Source organism: Varanus komodoensis, unplaced genomic scaffold (assembly GCF_004798865.1).
Source record: "Varanus komodoensis strain SLA01 unplaced genomic scaffold, ASM479886v1 scaffold1, whole genome shotgun sequence".
Taxonomy (NCBI): Eukaryota; Metazoa; Chordata; class Lepidosauria; order Squamata; family Varanidae; genus Varanus; species Varanus komodoensis.
The window spans coordinates 134083354-134096473 of record NW_025335268.1 but is presented as its reverse complement, the minus strand read 5'-3'; the positions used below and the strand labels follow the sequence as shown (position 1 = coordinate 134096473).

The 13120-nt window shown below is 43.8% G+C and overlaps 1 protein-coding gene across 1 annotated transcript in view; it reads left to right on the top strand.

Moving 5' to 3' along the window:
- Nucleotides 1-486: 486 nt before the first annotated feature.
- INKA2 (inka box actin regulator 2) overlaps nt 487-13120 on the top strand; it is a 34183-nt gene continuing 21549 nt past the window's right edge. Inside the window, exon 1 of the mRNA XM_044447175.1 lies at nt 487-1190. Coding sequence (XP_044303110.1) covers nt 1140-1190 — 51 coding nt within the window. The 5' untranslated portion in view covers nt 487-1139. The remainder of the gene's footprint in view (nt 1191-13120) is intronic.

The following is a 13120-nucleotide window of genomic DNA, read 5'->3' as shown; positions in this document are numbered from 1 at the left end:
ACACACACACACACACACACACACACACACAAAATGGTTGGAAGAAGGAAAAAAGGCGAAAGTAAACGTTCTTCTATCGGGTGTTGAACCTCTTTCATTCATTTCAAAGATGCGCTCGAGGAGAGAAAGTATTTCATGGTGGGCGGGGCCAAACAAAAGGGGTGGGGTTGATTTCAAAGGGCCAGCATACCGTAAGGTATCCGTATATTTTATCATAAAAGATCTCTAGTCCCGAAACGTAAATCTTGTAAGATCAACATAGCTGCCTATAACTCTGGGCTCTCCACGAGGCCGTGGGCGCGCGGAATGTCACAAATCCGTACACTTCCAACTGCAGCACTACGCCGCTGAGCGCGCATCAGCTGCGCCCAGGCCAGCCAGGCAAGGGGATCTACTGAATAGGAAAACTACTAGACCCCACCCCCTGGGGCGGGATCATCCCCCACCGGTGTCAAGAAATTTCTGTTGACTGGGTGCCCCAGTCTCTCCTCCCTAGGCCTCCCCTCCGCAGCCACATGCCAGTGCGCCTCCGACTTGCCAATCATCGCCCACGCCGATCTGGACCCACCGTCTTTCCCAGCGTGCCAGGATCCCTCCAGTTCGCTGCTTCTTGCAAAGCGGACCGGCTCGTCTCTGCCGCGCTTGCCTTGCAAAAACGAGCCGCACGCGGGGAGGACGGCGTGCGACTCCACCGGTAAACACGCTTGCTTGCTGCAGCTCGCGGTGTCTTACGGAGTTGTTTGCAGCGAGTCCCGCGCCCGTTGCCTCACAAGCCCTGAGATTTGTGCGCTCGCGCGCGCGTAGGCTGAACCGCTCCGCACAGTTTCCCCCCGCTTTGGGAAAAAGGAAGAACAAACACTTAGGTTCCTTGCTTTTGTTGGTGCTGCCGTTGCTGTTTGCTCTAGAACGGGCGAGAGAAAACTTTTAAAGCTCTTGTGTTGGACAAGGCGCTCTCCCGGAGCTGAGTGACAAATGGGCTTTTAAAGGGGCCAGTTGGATTAGCTGAGAGACAGAGCAAACCAGACCTCAGGGAAGGAAAAGAGGCCGCCTCTCTTGACCTGTATGGTGGAAGAGGAAGGACCGTTGCGGCTGCATTACTTAGGACCTGCCGCTGCCGCCGGGTGGACTTGGATGTGAGGATGGAAAAGAAAAACATGGATCACTACCTACGCCGTCTCAAGCAGGAGTTGGTAAGAACTGCCTGGGGAAAGGGGTTATAGTAAGAGGAACCGCGAGCAAATGTTGCACGTCCCCACGCGTGCACCCTTCACTTTCCGTCGCCTCGGTCTGCAACTTTCTAGCTGGCGGGGGTCAGTCCCTCCCCCGTGCGCCTGCTTTCCTGGGCTTTGTTAGAAATCTTGCAGCGCCCCTTCCCTTTGCAGCGGGGTGGCCTCCAGTTTTTCCCGCTGGGGAATTTGATAAGCCCCGCCTGAAATGAGATGGAGATCGGAAGGAAGATGAATTTCCCTCCCCCTCCCCCTTCAAAATCCATCACTGGAAATGGGTTCTTTCAAAATCTATTTGCGCATCTCAGCTCTCCCTGTGACATGAACGCTTAAATCCGGTTGACACTGATCGGTATTTATTTAACCCCTTTGGTACCGTGTGTCTTTTCACCCTGGTTCACCCAAGAGTGAGTCTTCATTGCTAGGATCCCTGAAACTGGCACATCCCTCACCTTTTTGCTATCCTTTAAAAGGATCTGCCTTCTTTTGTCTGAGTGTGACAGGCAAGTGGTGAACTTTGAAATCAGCTCAGACAGAGTGGGTCAGGAGCTTTGAAAGTGTCTGTCTAAACTGGCACCACATCACAACCTGTTCAGGCCTTCCTTCTACACATTCTTGCACAGTTAAATAATCGGGTGTAACAAACAAATAGCAACAACCTCCATTCTTTCATAACTTTACCTTATGTCTTTTCCATTCATTTTTTTCTCCTTGCTGGTATGGACTTGTCAGGAAGATTTCCAAAGCTCCCCTTTCCGTAAACCAGTCATTTTCTCTTTCAGTAGCCCTGATCTGAATCCATCCATCCTTCCTTCCTTGTTTTGTTTTTTCTTTTTCAGAACACAGATGTGGGCTGCATAATCTCTCCAGGCACTTTGTTTGCCAGCCACTTCATTTAATTACAGGGGTGCTTACAAATCTTCTGTTGGCACTTTTGAGATGGATGATTTCCCATTAGCTCTTTCTCATAATCGTCCCCCCCCCCTTTTTTTTTTATTTTTGGTTTCCTATTCTACAATTTTCCTAATAGTACAGTTCAAGTATTTCCATTCTCATGCAAAATAGCTGCTTATGGCCCAGTTATGGAAAAAGAATCCTGTGAAGAAATGTCAAAGCTTACCTGGTATTTGCATCTACAAACCTTGAAATGCTAAAAGTTATTAACCTTCACATCTGCCACTGGAGATTACCTTTATTACTATTCCCATTTTACAAATGAAAATCATCGGGCTTCACAAGCCACGTGATTTGGATCTAGTTCTTTCAAGCTACGCTCTTTGCTGGCAAATTTCTCCACTGCTTACTCTATAATATTTAGATTACATTTTATTCTAATGCACTTCTAGAGTAATGCACACAGGAATCCTGGTAAAATTCCATAAAAGAGTGATGTGTGAGCAATGACGTAGCTTGTACTACAGTTTCCCATTTATGCTGCCTTCTACCTTGCTAGTGGAGACCCACCCTTATTTCTTGCAGTGACAGCTGACATCTTCCCAGTCACTTGCAGTTCCCTACCTGTGTCTTGTCACTGCCTGATCACTGATACAAATTCAGACTGATTTATGCAGCTGGAGGGAGGCCAGTTAGCAAGAATTTTCTCCACCCAGACTATCCCCTTAAGGGCTTAGTAGCACTACTTTGCAAAATCCTACATGTTTTATTTTGAAGTGCTATCATTGTGTTATTTCTTTAAACCTTCTGATGCCCTGTTGGTTTACAATACCCTTTTCTGGGGTGCTTTTACAACAGCCCTATGAGGTGGATCACCCATTAACTAATTACTGTCTTCAGCAGTGTTCCTCCAATCTCACACACCCCAGGTGTTTGGAACTGCAAATTCCATAATTCCCAGCCAGACTGAGGAAAACTAATCTAGAGACTGATAACCAAAACCCACCCAGTGAGATAGTAGGGTGAGTTGGAGGTTAAGTTCCTACCTCTCAGATCTAAGGATAATCCCTAAATGACTAGACTGCACTGCTTTTAAAAAAAAGAAATAAAAGGATCCCAGTTATTACTTCAAAACTTAACTGGAAGCCAATGTCCTTTTGGGCACAGACAGATGAATGTGATACTAGATCTGAATGTTAACGTTCTTTCATGTCTCTACACACCATTGTTCAGACAAAAGTGTTCGTAGCTGTGACACGCTTGGACTTGCCCACCAGCAGATGTGTCTTTCTGATGCCCTCGTTTTTGTTCTAATGGATTAGTAATGAAGAACTGGGATGCCTTTAAATAAAACATTTGAATCATTCAGTGAAGAACTCAAAAGGCTAAGAAAAGAGGAAGGCAAGGAAGAGATGCATGTGTCACATGTGAATAAATAATAGCAATTGCTGGTTTAAAGAAAAATGAAAAGAAAGGTCATGCAAGAGTCAAAATGATAGGAAGAACTTTGGAATACAAAAGTCTCCTTTACATCTAGAAGATGACTATCAGCATAGAACGAAATGCAAATATAGCCAGGTTAGGGTTAAGACCCAGGTTAGGGTTAGGGTTAGAAAAACCAAGGACACTGTAATTCTATTGATGATTCGAACATGTTCAGGATGGGCAGATAGAATGAACTATGCAGAAAGGCATGGCGAAAGTGGACATTTTGGATCTCCATCCTGAGGCATGGTTATTTTATTTCCATATTAGAGTTTGGGTGAAGGCCTAGGCTATGATTAGTATCAGTGGTATGGTGGTATAATTTTCCCATTGATTCCAGTGAGTATACTCCAGTTTATTCCACTTTAGCCATTTGTTCTCCAAAATAGTTCTGGGGCTAAGATTTGCTAGAAAACACCTATTTGCTTCACAAATCTGCAGTTCCCAGAATGGTTTCTCCATCAATCTGTCTTCCCCAAGAACTCTGGAAACTTAGGGATAGCTGTCCACTAATGACACTCAGGACTGCAGGTGGCGCAGTGGTTTAAACCGCTGTGCTGCTGGGCTGGTAGATCAAAAGGTCACCGGTTCGAATCTACACAATGGGGTGAGTTCCCGTTGCTCTGTCCCAGCTCCTGCCAACCTTGCAGTTCGAAAGCATGCAAATGCAAGTAGATAAAAAGGTACCACTTCGGTGTTCCGTGCACTTTGGTGTTTAGTCATGCCAGCCGCATGACCACGGAGACTGTCTGCGGACAAACGCTGGCTCCCTCAGCTAGGAAATGGAGATGAGCACCACCCCCTAGAGTCAGGCATAACTGGACTTAAATGTTATAACTGTGTGGGATGAATGCAGCAGCAATGGGAGGTAGTTTTTGGAGCAGCAAAAACAACATGTTGCTGAGGAGCAGAGGCTGACCATGAGGAAAGTATCGGAGAAAACACATGTGCATGCCTGGCATACCTCACTGGATAGATAGCTCCTAGGAACTATTGGGAACTGTTGAAACAACACCCTTGTTCTTAACCCATTAAATTCAGGACACTGACACAATGGAAGTGCCAGTCACAAGCCAGCAATGTAAGTAGGCTTCACTGAACCCCAAAGGCTCCCTCAAGTGCAATCATGGATGGGGTAGAAAAACCGCTGAGTCTGTTCAGGCTTCAGACATGATCAGGATGGGGAAGAAAAAAATGACCTATGCGGAGCTCCAAAACCAGCATGGGAACCCTTGTTTATGTAACCCTAACCCTACCTTGGCCCTTAACGCTAACCCTAAAAAAGGGACTGAAAAACCAGTGCCAGAGCTGGTTTTTCTGCAGAGCTCATTCTTTTTGCCCATCCTGAACTCATCATAAGCCTCAAGATATATTTGGGAACCTTCGTTTTTCTAATCCTAACCCTAGTCTGACCCTTAATCCTAACCAGAATAAGGGGCTGAAATAGGCATGCCTCCATTCAGAATTTGAAAGTGATGTGCAGAAAAACATCCACTAGGGGGGCATTTCGGAATCCCCTATAAAGGCATTTGTATTTCACCCCCCTTTTATGGTTAGGGATAAGGCCCATGATTAGGGTGGGTATGGACAAACCAAGGACCTGTGATCCTGTTGGGGCTTCGAATGTGTACTGCACGGGCAGACAGAACAAGCTGTGCAGAAAAACATCCACTAAAGGGCCATTTTGGAAATCCGTCCTGAAGCATGTGTATTCCATGCTCTTATTAGAGTAAAGCCACATATTAGCATTAGATATAGAAAAACTCATGACCCTGTGATGCTGTTGAGGCTTGGAATATATGCAAGATGGGCAGGAAAAAATGAGCTGTGCAGAAAAGCATCTAGTAATGGGACATTTTTGAAATCTTTCCTGAGGCATATGTATTTAAGCCTTGCATTAGGGTTATAGGTGTAAGCCCAGGGTAGGGATAGGTATAGAAAAACCAAGCTTTCAAGATTTGGACCATGTTTGGGCTGTGCGGATAAGTTCAATTGTGAGAAAATCATCCAGAAAGGGAACAGTTTGGAAATCTATCCTTACGCATGTGTATTTGAATCCCTTATTAGGGTTCGGGTCATTTCCCAGGGTAGAGTTAGAGTGATGCTGTTGACCTTTAAAACCGTCCTTCTTGAAAGCAGTCACTTTAGTTGCATTTACACACACACACACTGCACGGATGCTGTCTGCTGGTTTGCATTAACATCTCAATCTGATCCCATCTGCCCAGATGTAACGTTCACTGAATTGAATTGGCCTTGCTGCCAAGTATGTATTGCAGGAGTATGAACCTTCAGGAAGACCAAGAACCAGTTTCTGCCCACTCCTCCCACTGGTGCCTCATGGAATTCCATGGCCCTGTGGAGCAGCGCATGTAAGCTATGGGCCATGTGATACTCAGCTCAATATACAGATTGTAGTACTTTATGGAGCATCCCTATACTGGTGCTCCCCCTGATGTGTTGAACTACAAATCCCATAATCTCCTAGTACAAATCCTAGGAGCTGCAGGGTACCAGGTTAGGGAAGCTTGATATAATCACATTAATCTAAGACTGGAGATACACTGCCTGCAGAAGGCCTGCTAGAGCCAATGGGCACATAGTCCAGGAAGGAATAACATGTCTCCACAAAACACAAGCATGGTTATGAACACCAGAGGCATCCTTTCAAGCTATCCCTGGAACCCCAGGGTCTGCCCAAGAGGCAGTTCTTGCATGTCCTGGACATGCAAAGGCATTCAAAGGAACTAAGAGAAGAGAAATTTCCCCAACACACACGATTTTGCTTCACCACACATAAAGCATAAAAATGATTGTGCTGTGACCTCATCTTATCAGTGACGCTGGAAGTTCTTCAGCATACTCACACCCTAAGAGTTTGGATTCTCTGAAGCTCTTCACAATCACTGTTTTATGAAGGCAACACACATAAAAGGGAAGAAGGAGAAGGCGCACAACACCCAAAGAGTGCACTGGACACAGCACTTGCAGTTTAGACGCAATACTATGCACAGCCATCTCTTGGACCAGGAATCCAGGCCAGGGAGCAACCCAGGGGAGTAGGCAGGAGGTTGTTGATAGCAACCTCCCGTGGCTCAGTCCATAGGGATGTCCCTGAGTACCAGGACAGCGAAGTTTGAACCTCACCAGGTAGAGGGACAGATCCTTCATCTTTTGCAAGCCTGCTAGAGGAAAAAGAATAAGCAATGCCAGTGGAAAGCCCCCCACTACATAGTAAGGAAGCATGTGTAGCAGTGGGTAGAGGGGCTCCCCATCAGGAGGAGCCAGTCAGGAAGGCTGCTGTATTGGCCAAGAGCTTGAACGCTGCCTGGGCTAATTGCCCATCTGACTGTGCAGCGCATTCTGCTGTGTTGCCTGACAGGCTGGCCCGGCAGGGTAGTATCCAGGCAAAATCGATTGGCCCTCCCATTCTTCTTCCCTGCTTCCTCAACCTCACCTTCCCCTTCACAATCCCTCTCTCTCCAACCCAACTTGACTGCTCCATACAGCCTGACAGCAGCCCCCTCCCCCCACCACCACTCAGGGGGTGCCAGAACGAGACAAGAGTGGAGGCAGCAGGTCTTCTGAGCCTCTTCGTGTCCATAACTGTCCCACTCAGAATCTCATCATGATGCTAGCTTCAGCCAGGTCACGTGATGCTGGAGGGAAGGGATGCTAAGCTGCTAGTCCTTGGCCCAATCAAACATTTGAAGCCAGAAATTCTGGTACATGGCTGTGGATTGAAGGGGTGCAAGTGTGCTTCTTTTATAGAACACATCAATGTGCCCACCAGATACAACAGGGATGGGTGATTGCTGGCCTTCCCACTCTCTGAAGCCTCACCCCTCTGAGATAAGAGTGGCTTCCCTTCCCTGTGAGCTGAATCTGTGCTGTGACTTCCCAGTAGAGAAAAGTGCAGGGCTGGTGAAGTTGCCCAACTGTGATGTGGCCGAAGGGCTGTTCACTCAGCCAATGCCTCAGTTCAAGTCTGTCTTCACTGCACACTGGGAAAGCCTCTACACAGCAAAACCAGGACCCGAGCAACATGCTGGGTAAAGCAGCTCCAGCCAGGGCTTCCAGCAGGAACTGAACGACATCAGGGGAGCTGGCCAGGCCCACTGATGCCATTAAGCTTATGGCAGGCTTGGGGGGGGGGGGGGGGGTGCATCTGGCCCCCGCCTAAACTAGCTGCTCAGCTGGGCTCTCATTTTAGCTATTTTGTTGGAATACTTTTGTATCTGGGGTGTTTTGGTTTCCTTCCTTCCTTCCTCCCTTCCTTCCATGTGTATTTGAAAGAGAGAGATAATGGAGTGTCTCTCCAACATAGCAGGGCTTCTGGGAGGTCCCACGGTCCCTCAGCCAGTGTATCTTCATTATAGGATTGTAGCCTTAAGCAGACAATGAGGTAAGGATTTTTGGAAGTATATGAACTTGGATAAAGTGTATTTTTTGTATTTTATATTTTATTTATTTAGATTTTCAGACTTGTCTTTCTATTTAGCTCATGGAAGATAACAAGCATCCCAAAGCATAAATAATACAAATCACACACAATCCTAAAACAAACAGCCAAAGACTTTCAGACCATATGATAATTGCATACTTATTTATAAATAAAATACACCTGTTTCAGTGAAACAAAGCTTACCATATTTTTAAAAGTCTTGCAGCGAAGTTGCAAATTTCAACTTTCAAGAATGAATGCAACTCTTTCTGGACCTAAAGCTAGGACTGAGACTAATCCAGTCATGTAAGCCAATAAAATGACTGATTGTTTGGTTTGGTTTGGTTTACTTAAAATACTTGGCTGCCTTTCGGCTAGGGACCTTCCCAAGGCAGCATACAACCATATAGCACATAATAACAATGGGTGAGCTGTTAAAACAGTGCAAACACAATAAAAACAGTAAAAGCAGCAAGAGAAAACATTCTAAAAACAAATAAGCAAGCACTAGAATAAAATGAAACTTACAATAGGCAGCTGCAGCCACAGCACAATTCACTAAAACATAATCGGGGAAGGTCAGAGTAAGTAGCGTGTTTTCAGGGCCTTCTTAAAATCCTGCAATGATGGGCCATGACAGACCTTGATTGCACCTTATTCAGAGGTGTGGAGCATAGCAAAAAAGGCTTATCCTTTTCTAGTTGCCTACTTCATGGATAAGCAAATTAGAAGAGCTTCCTTGCTGATCTTAAAGTGTGGGCAAGCTTATAAGTGAAGTGTAATATGGTCCCAAACCACTGAAGATTTTAAAGGACAAAACCAGCATTTTAAATTGGGCTCAGAAATAATCTGGTGATAAGTGTAACTGGTGCAATATGGGTGGTACATGAACCCATTGCAGCTACATTCTGGACCACCAAAGTTGCTGGACCATCATCAAAGGCAGTCCTATGTTGAGCACACTGCAGGCGTCCAGGCCAGACATCACTAGTGCATAGATAACTGAGGCTAACTCCATCCTCTCCATATCCACAGCTGGCATACCAACCAGGGACAGGGCAGTCTTAGGTTTCTCCAGTTAGTACAGGGTGCAAGATGACTCCCAGCTATGCATTTGTTCTTTGAGGGAGAGTGCAACCTGTATAAAACCAGTTGTAAACCACAATTCAGAATAGCTGGTTTCCCAGCCTATACTAACTTGGGCTTGTCTGGATTCACTTTCCACTTCTTTGCTCTTATCCAGCCCAAAACAGCGTCCAGACACTTGTCCCTTATTCCAACAGTACTCTTTCAAGTAGCTAAATGCTGACGATTTAAAGACCTAATAGCATGAGAATAAATTGTTACTGGAATTATTGATGAGTTTTAGGCTGCAGCTGACTTACTCCAGTGCAGTTCCATTGATTTTTTTTGTAAAACTGCCTTAGAGTAAATAGATTGTGAATTGTTGCCATAGTCTTCAATACCAAAAGGAGGGGCAAAGGTTCTGTACCCCACATAATATATACAGGACAAGACTGAATCCCACTAATGATGGAAGGGGGAGAGGAACTCTGCCAGCACAAGATTAAATTCATATTGAACAAATGCACTTTTTTTCTTTAATGTGTTTTCTGATTTGTTAGATGTATCACATTGTCAACACACTTTCAGAATGTCTTCTGCAGTTATGCTGATGGGTAGAAATTTTCTCTTCCAAATAGAAAGCTGACATTCTCACAGTTTTATTCATGATCGGCAAGTCTTTCAAGAATTGCGTCCCAGAAGTATGCAGCAAGATGTGGTAAAGAAATTGTGCAGTGCTACTAATGTTAAGATTCCTCCTCCTTAGTGTTTGCACTATGAGCACCATGGTCCTTACCATCCAGTGCACAGCATGAGTTCCACAGAAGACAAAAGTTTCACAGAAATCAATGAAACTTAAATCATTGAAACTTATACCCATATAAGTGTGCAAGGATTGCAGCCAGAGGAACTGATGTTCAATGGTATATTTACATTGTGCCTAATAAGTGATATCTTGAAAAAATGAACAAGTTCATCTTCTCTAAAGTCTTGGTGCTTCCAGCTGTCAATGATCTGTTCAGTGAACTACAAATTGACTGAGAAAAGGGGGAAAAACATTTTTCTGACCAATGTTGTTAAATATAAATGACTAATGCTAGTTCCAGAGATCCGTTTCTAATAAAAGTGCCCTGGCTTTCCAGCAGTGCTTAGTGCTAGTAAAGAGGATAGAGGTCAAAGAGAGAGGAAATTTCTTAGCAATTTTAGAATTTTGGTAGGTTTAACAGAGGGTGAAACTACATATTTTCTTGCAAAAACATGTTTCCATACCTTTGTTTACCATAAATGTTAAATTGGGTGAAGCACTTACAGAAAAGACTTGGTGGAAAAAGTTAAATTCCCATCCCACGGCTGTCAATTCTCCCCCACGACTCCTCATTCTTTCTCAAGGTAATGCTGGTCACCAGGCTTACCTCTGCTTTTCAGGGCAAATGATTAAAAATGTCATGGAAGATTGTCATTTACTGAGGAAAACTGGTGAATGGAGAAGGTTTCCCATTATAATGTATATATGTCATTCCCAAAGACACCGCAATCATATTTTCAAAATTAAGTGATTTGGGGATACTACTCATGTCACATGTTTAGGCATACACATAAGAGATTTTATTGTTGTGCTTGTTATTTTCAAGCAGACACCTAGAAAATGGACCTGAGGACAAGACAAACATCAGCTTGGAACAGAATTATACAGTCATATGTGTCAAAAAGCCATAATTGGCAAGTGTTGAGTATATGCTCTGAAGCAAACCCCAGTGACCTACTCACATAATGTTCTAGCACATATGTAACATTTGTCTTTTGGTTGCTGTATGAAGAGTTCACAAGATTTCCTCAAGGCACTTCATGCATTGAAAAAGGATTCTGCCAAGATATAATAGCAGCTCAGTCTAGCATAACTTGGGGACCGATGACAGGTACCCCACAGTAAAATTTCACCAGACTTCCCAGACTACTACTTTTGAGCAGGATCGCCAACTCTCCTTAGAGGACTAGACAGGGCTAGGCCGGCAGGGCTAGACAAGCAGCACAGAGATGTAATGATAAGAAAAGCTCCACTACCTGAATTTTTGTCAGTTACACAAATGCTAAGAGGTGCCAGGAAAAAATTAGCAAGTTTACATGAGTATGGAATTCGGAATCATTATAATCAGAGGGAGTTTTACTATTGCTTTAATTAGAGGTATGAACTAACCACAAGATTAGTCTCCAACCCCAATTTATTGCTTTGGAAAACAGCCTCATTCTGCCTGGACTGATTCCAAGGCCATTGTCTTCAACTCTGGTACCGAACCAGAGCTGAGATTTAGAAATCCAAGATGTCGCCACTTACACTGACTATCAAAGTAAATTTTATGAAGTTACAGTTGTTTTTCCTATTCATCAGAAGTAGATGAAATTTGCCAGCATAGTAGCTCCTTAGGATGGGCTCACACCTTCAAAAAAAGTGCTACAAGTCTTTATATTTTGATTTATTTAAAGGGGAACTGTTGATAGCTTTTTTATTTCTTACAGAATTGAATAAAACTTGAGGGATAGATGCTCCTTCTACACATATGGTGACTTCACCTACCTGGTTTCAGGTTAATAGGTGCAGGGAGAATAGGCAGTACAAGGTGTGCAAGAATATGCTCTACATTTTGAGGATTTCCAGTAAACAGCACACTTATATTTCTGTGTGACTTTTAGGACATTCTGCTTAAAATCATGTAACACAGAGCTGATCCTATGTCAGAAATCTGCAAAGTTTTAGAAGAAAGTATGGAGAAGAGGAAGTCCTCCAAATTGGGGACAGTAAAATATAATATATATATGAATGCAACCATTCTGGCACTCTGTGGATGAATCTAAACTGTAAAATCTGAACACCTGGAAGAAAAGTCATTGCTTAGCACCAAAAGGATAACTGAGTAAGGTGCAGGTGAGCTAAAATTTCTCAGACAAAGATTTCTCCGCTTCTGTAATCAGGGCTCCGCTAGTGAAAAGGCGGTGGCGGCTGCTTTTGTAGCCACATTCATAATTTCATAGGTGCACCCAGAGGAGGGCCTCTGAAGACCTTACGTCCTGGCATGTACATACGGGAGGAGACCATTCATTAGAGTATTATTCTGCAGGATCTAGCCTTATAACTTTCTTTTCTTTTAAAAACATTTGGGTAGACTTAGGCCATTAGGTCGAAAAAGTGTGCTGCTCTGATGAAGCCAAACTCTGGACTTTCAATCCAGCTAGGCACTTAAGGATGCACATCTCTAGGTTTAGAAAATCTTCTTTGGCTTTAGAGAGGACTGAATGTATAGTAATCAGCAGCTTTCAAGATTTGGCCTTTGTTTTAGGTGTAGCATTGAGTTAGACTCTTTTTCCTTGTAATTTCATACACAGTCAAAATGAATGGTGAAGTAAATCTGTAGACAAGAGAAATGAGTTAACTTCAGCCATCATACATTGTCCCACTGATGTGAAATATGTCAAATCAATATTCTTTCCATATAGCCTGGAATTAAAATAGATGAAGTTTCATTTTTTTTAAGCCAAGCCATTTAACTGACAGCTGGAACTGTCTGGACATAATGGGAGTGAGAATTGAATCTGTTGACCCTTTTTCACCACTTTCTTTATTACCAGCCAGGTCATGACATGAGCTATTACTGCACAAGAGCCAAAAGCTGCCTCTTTGTATCTCCAGATATAATGGCAATAAGCACCTAATGCACAGCTTAATTGGGAGTTCATTCTATTGCTCCCAGTTTGCACTGAATAAAATTATTTGCAATACACACACACAAAGTAGTTCTTTTCTGTATCAACAGCAGCAGAATAAATATCACATTGCAGTGAGGTCCTGTAAGGCTGATCCATTTAAGGAGGCAAATCTTGTTAATGGTTGGTAATATTAGAGAGGCCAAAGTTACCTGGAGCCAGAACACTATGATTGGATATTTCCATCTTTGGCTTGATGATGATAAATTTGAATGACAACATTAATTATTGGGGCTTCATGTGAGAGGGC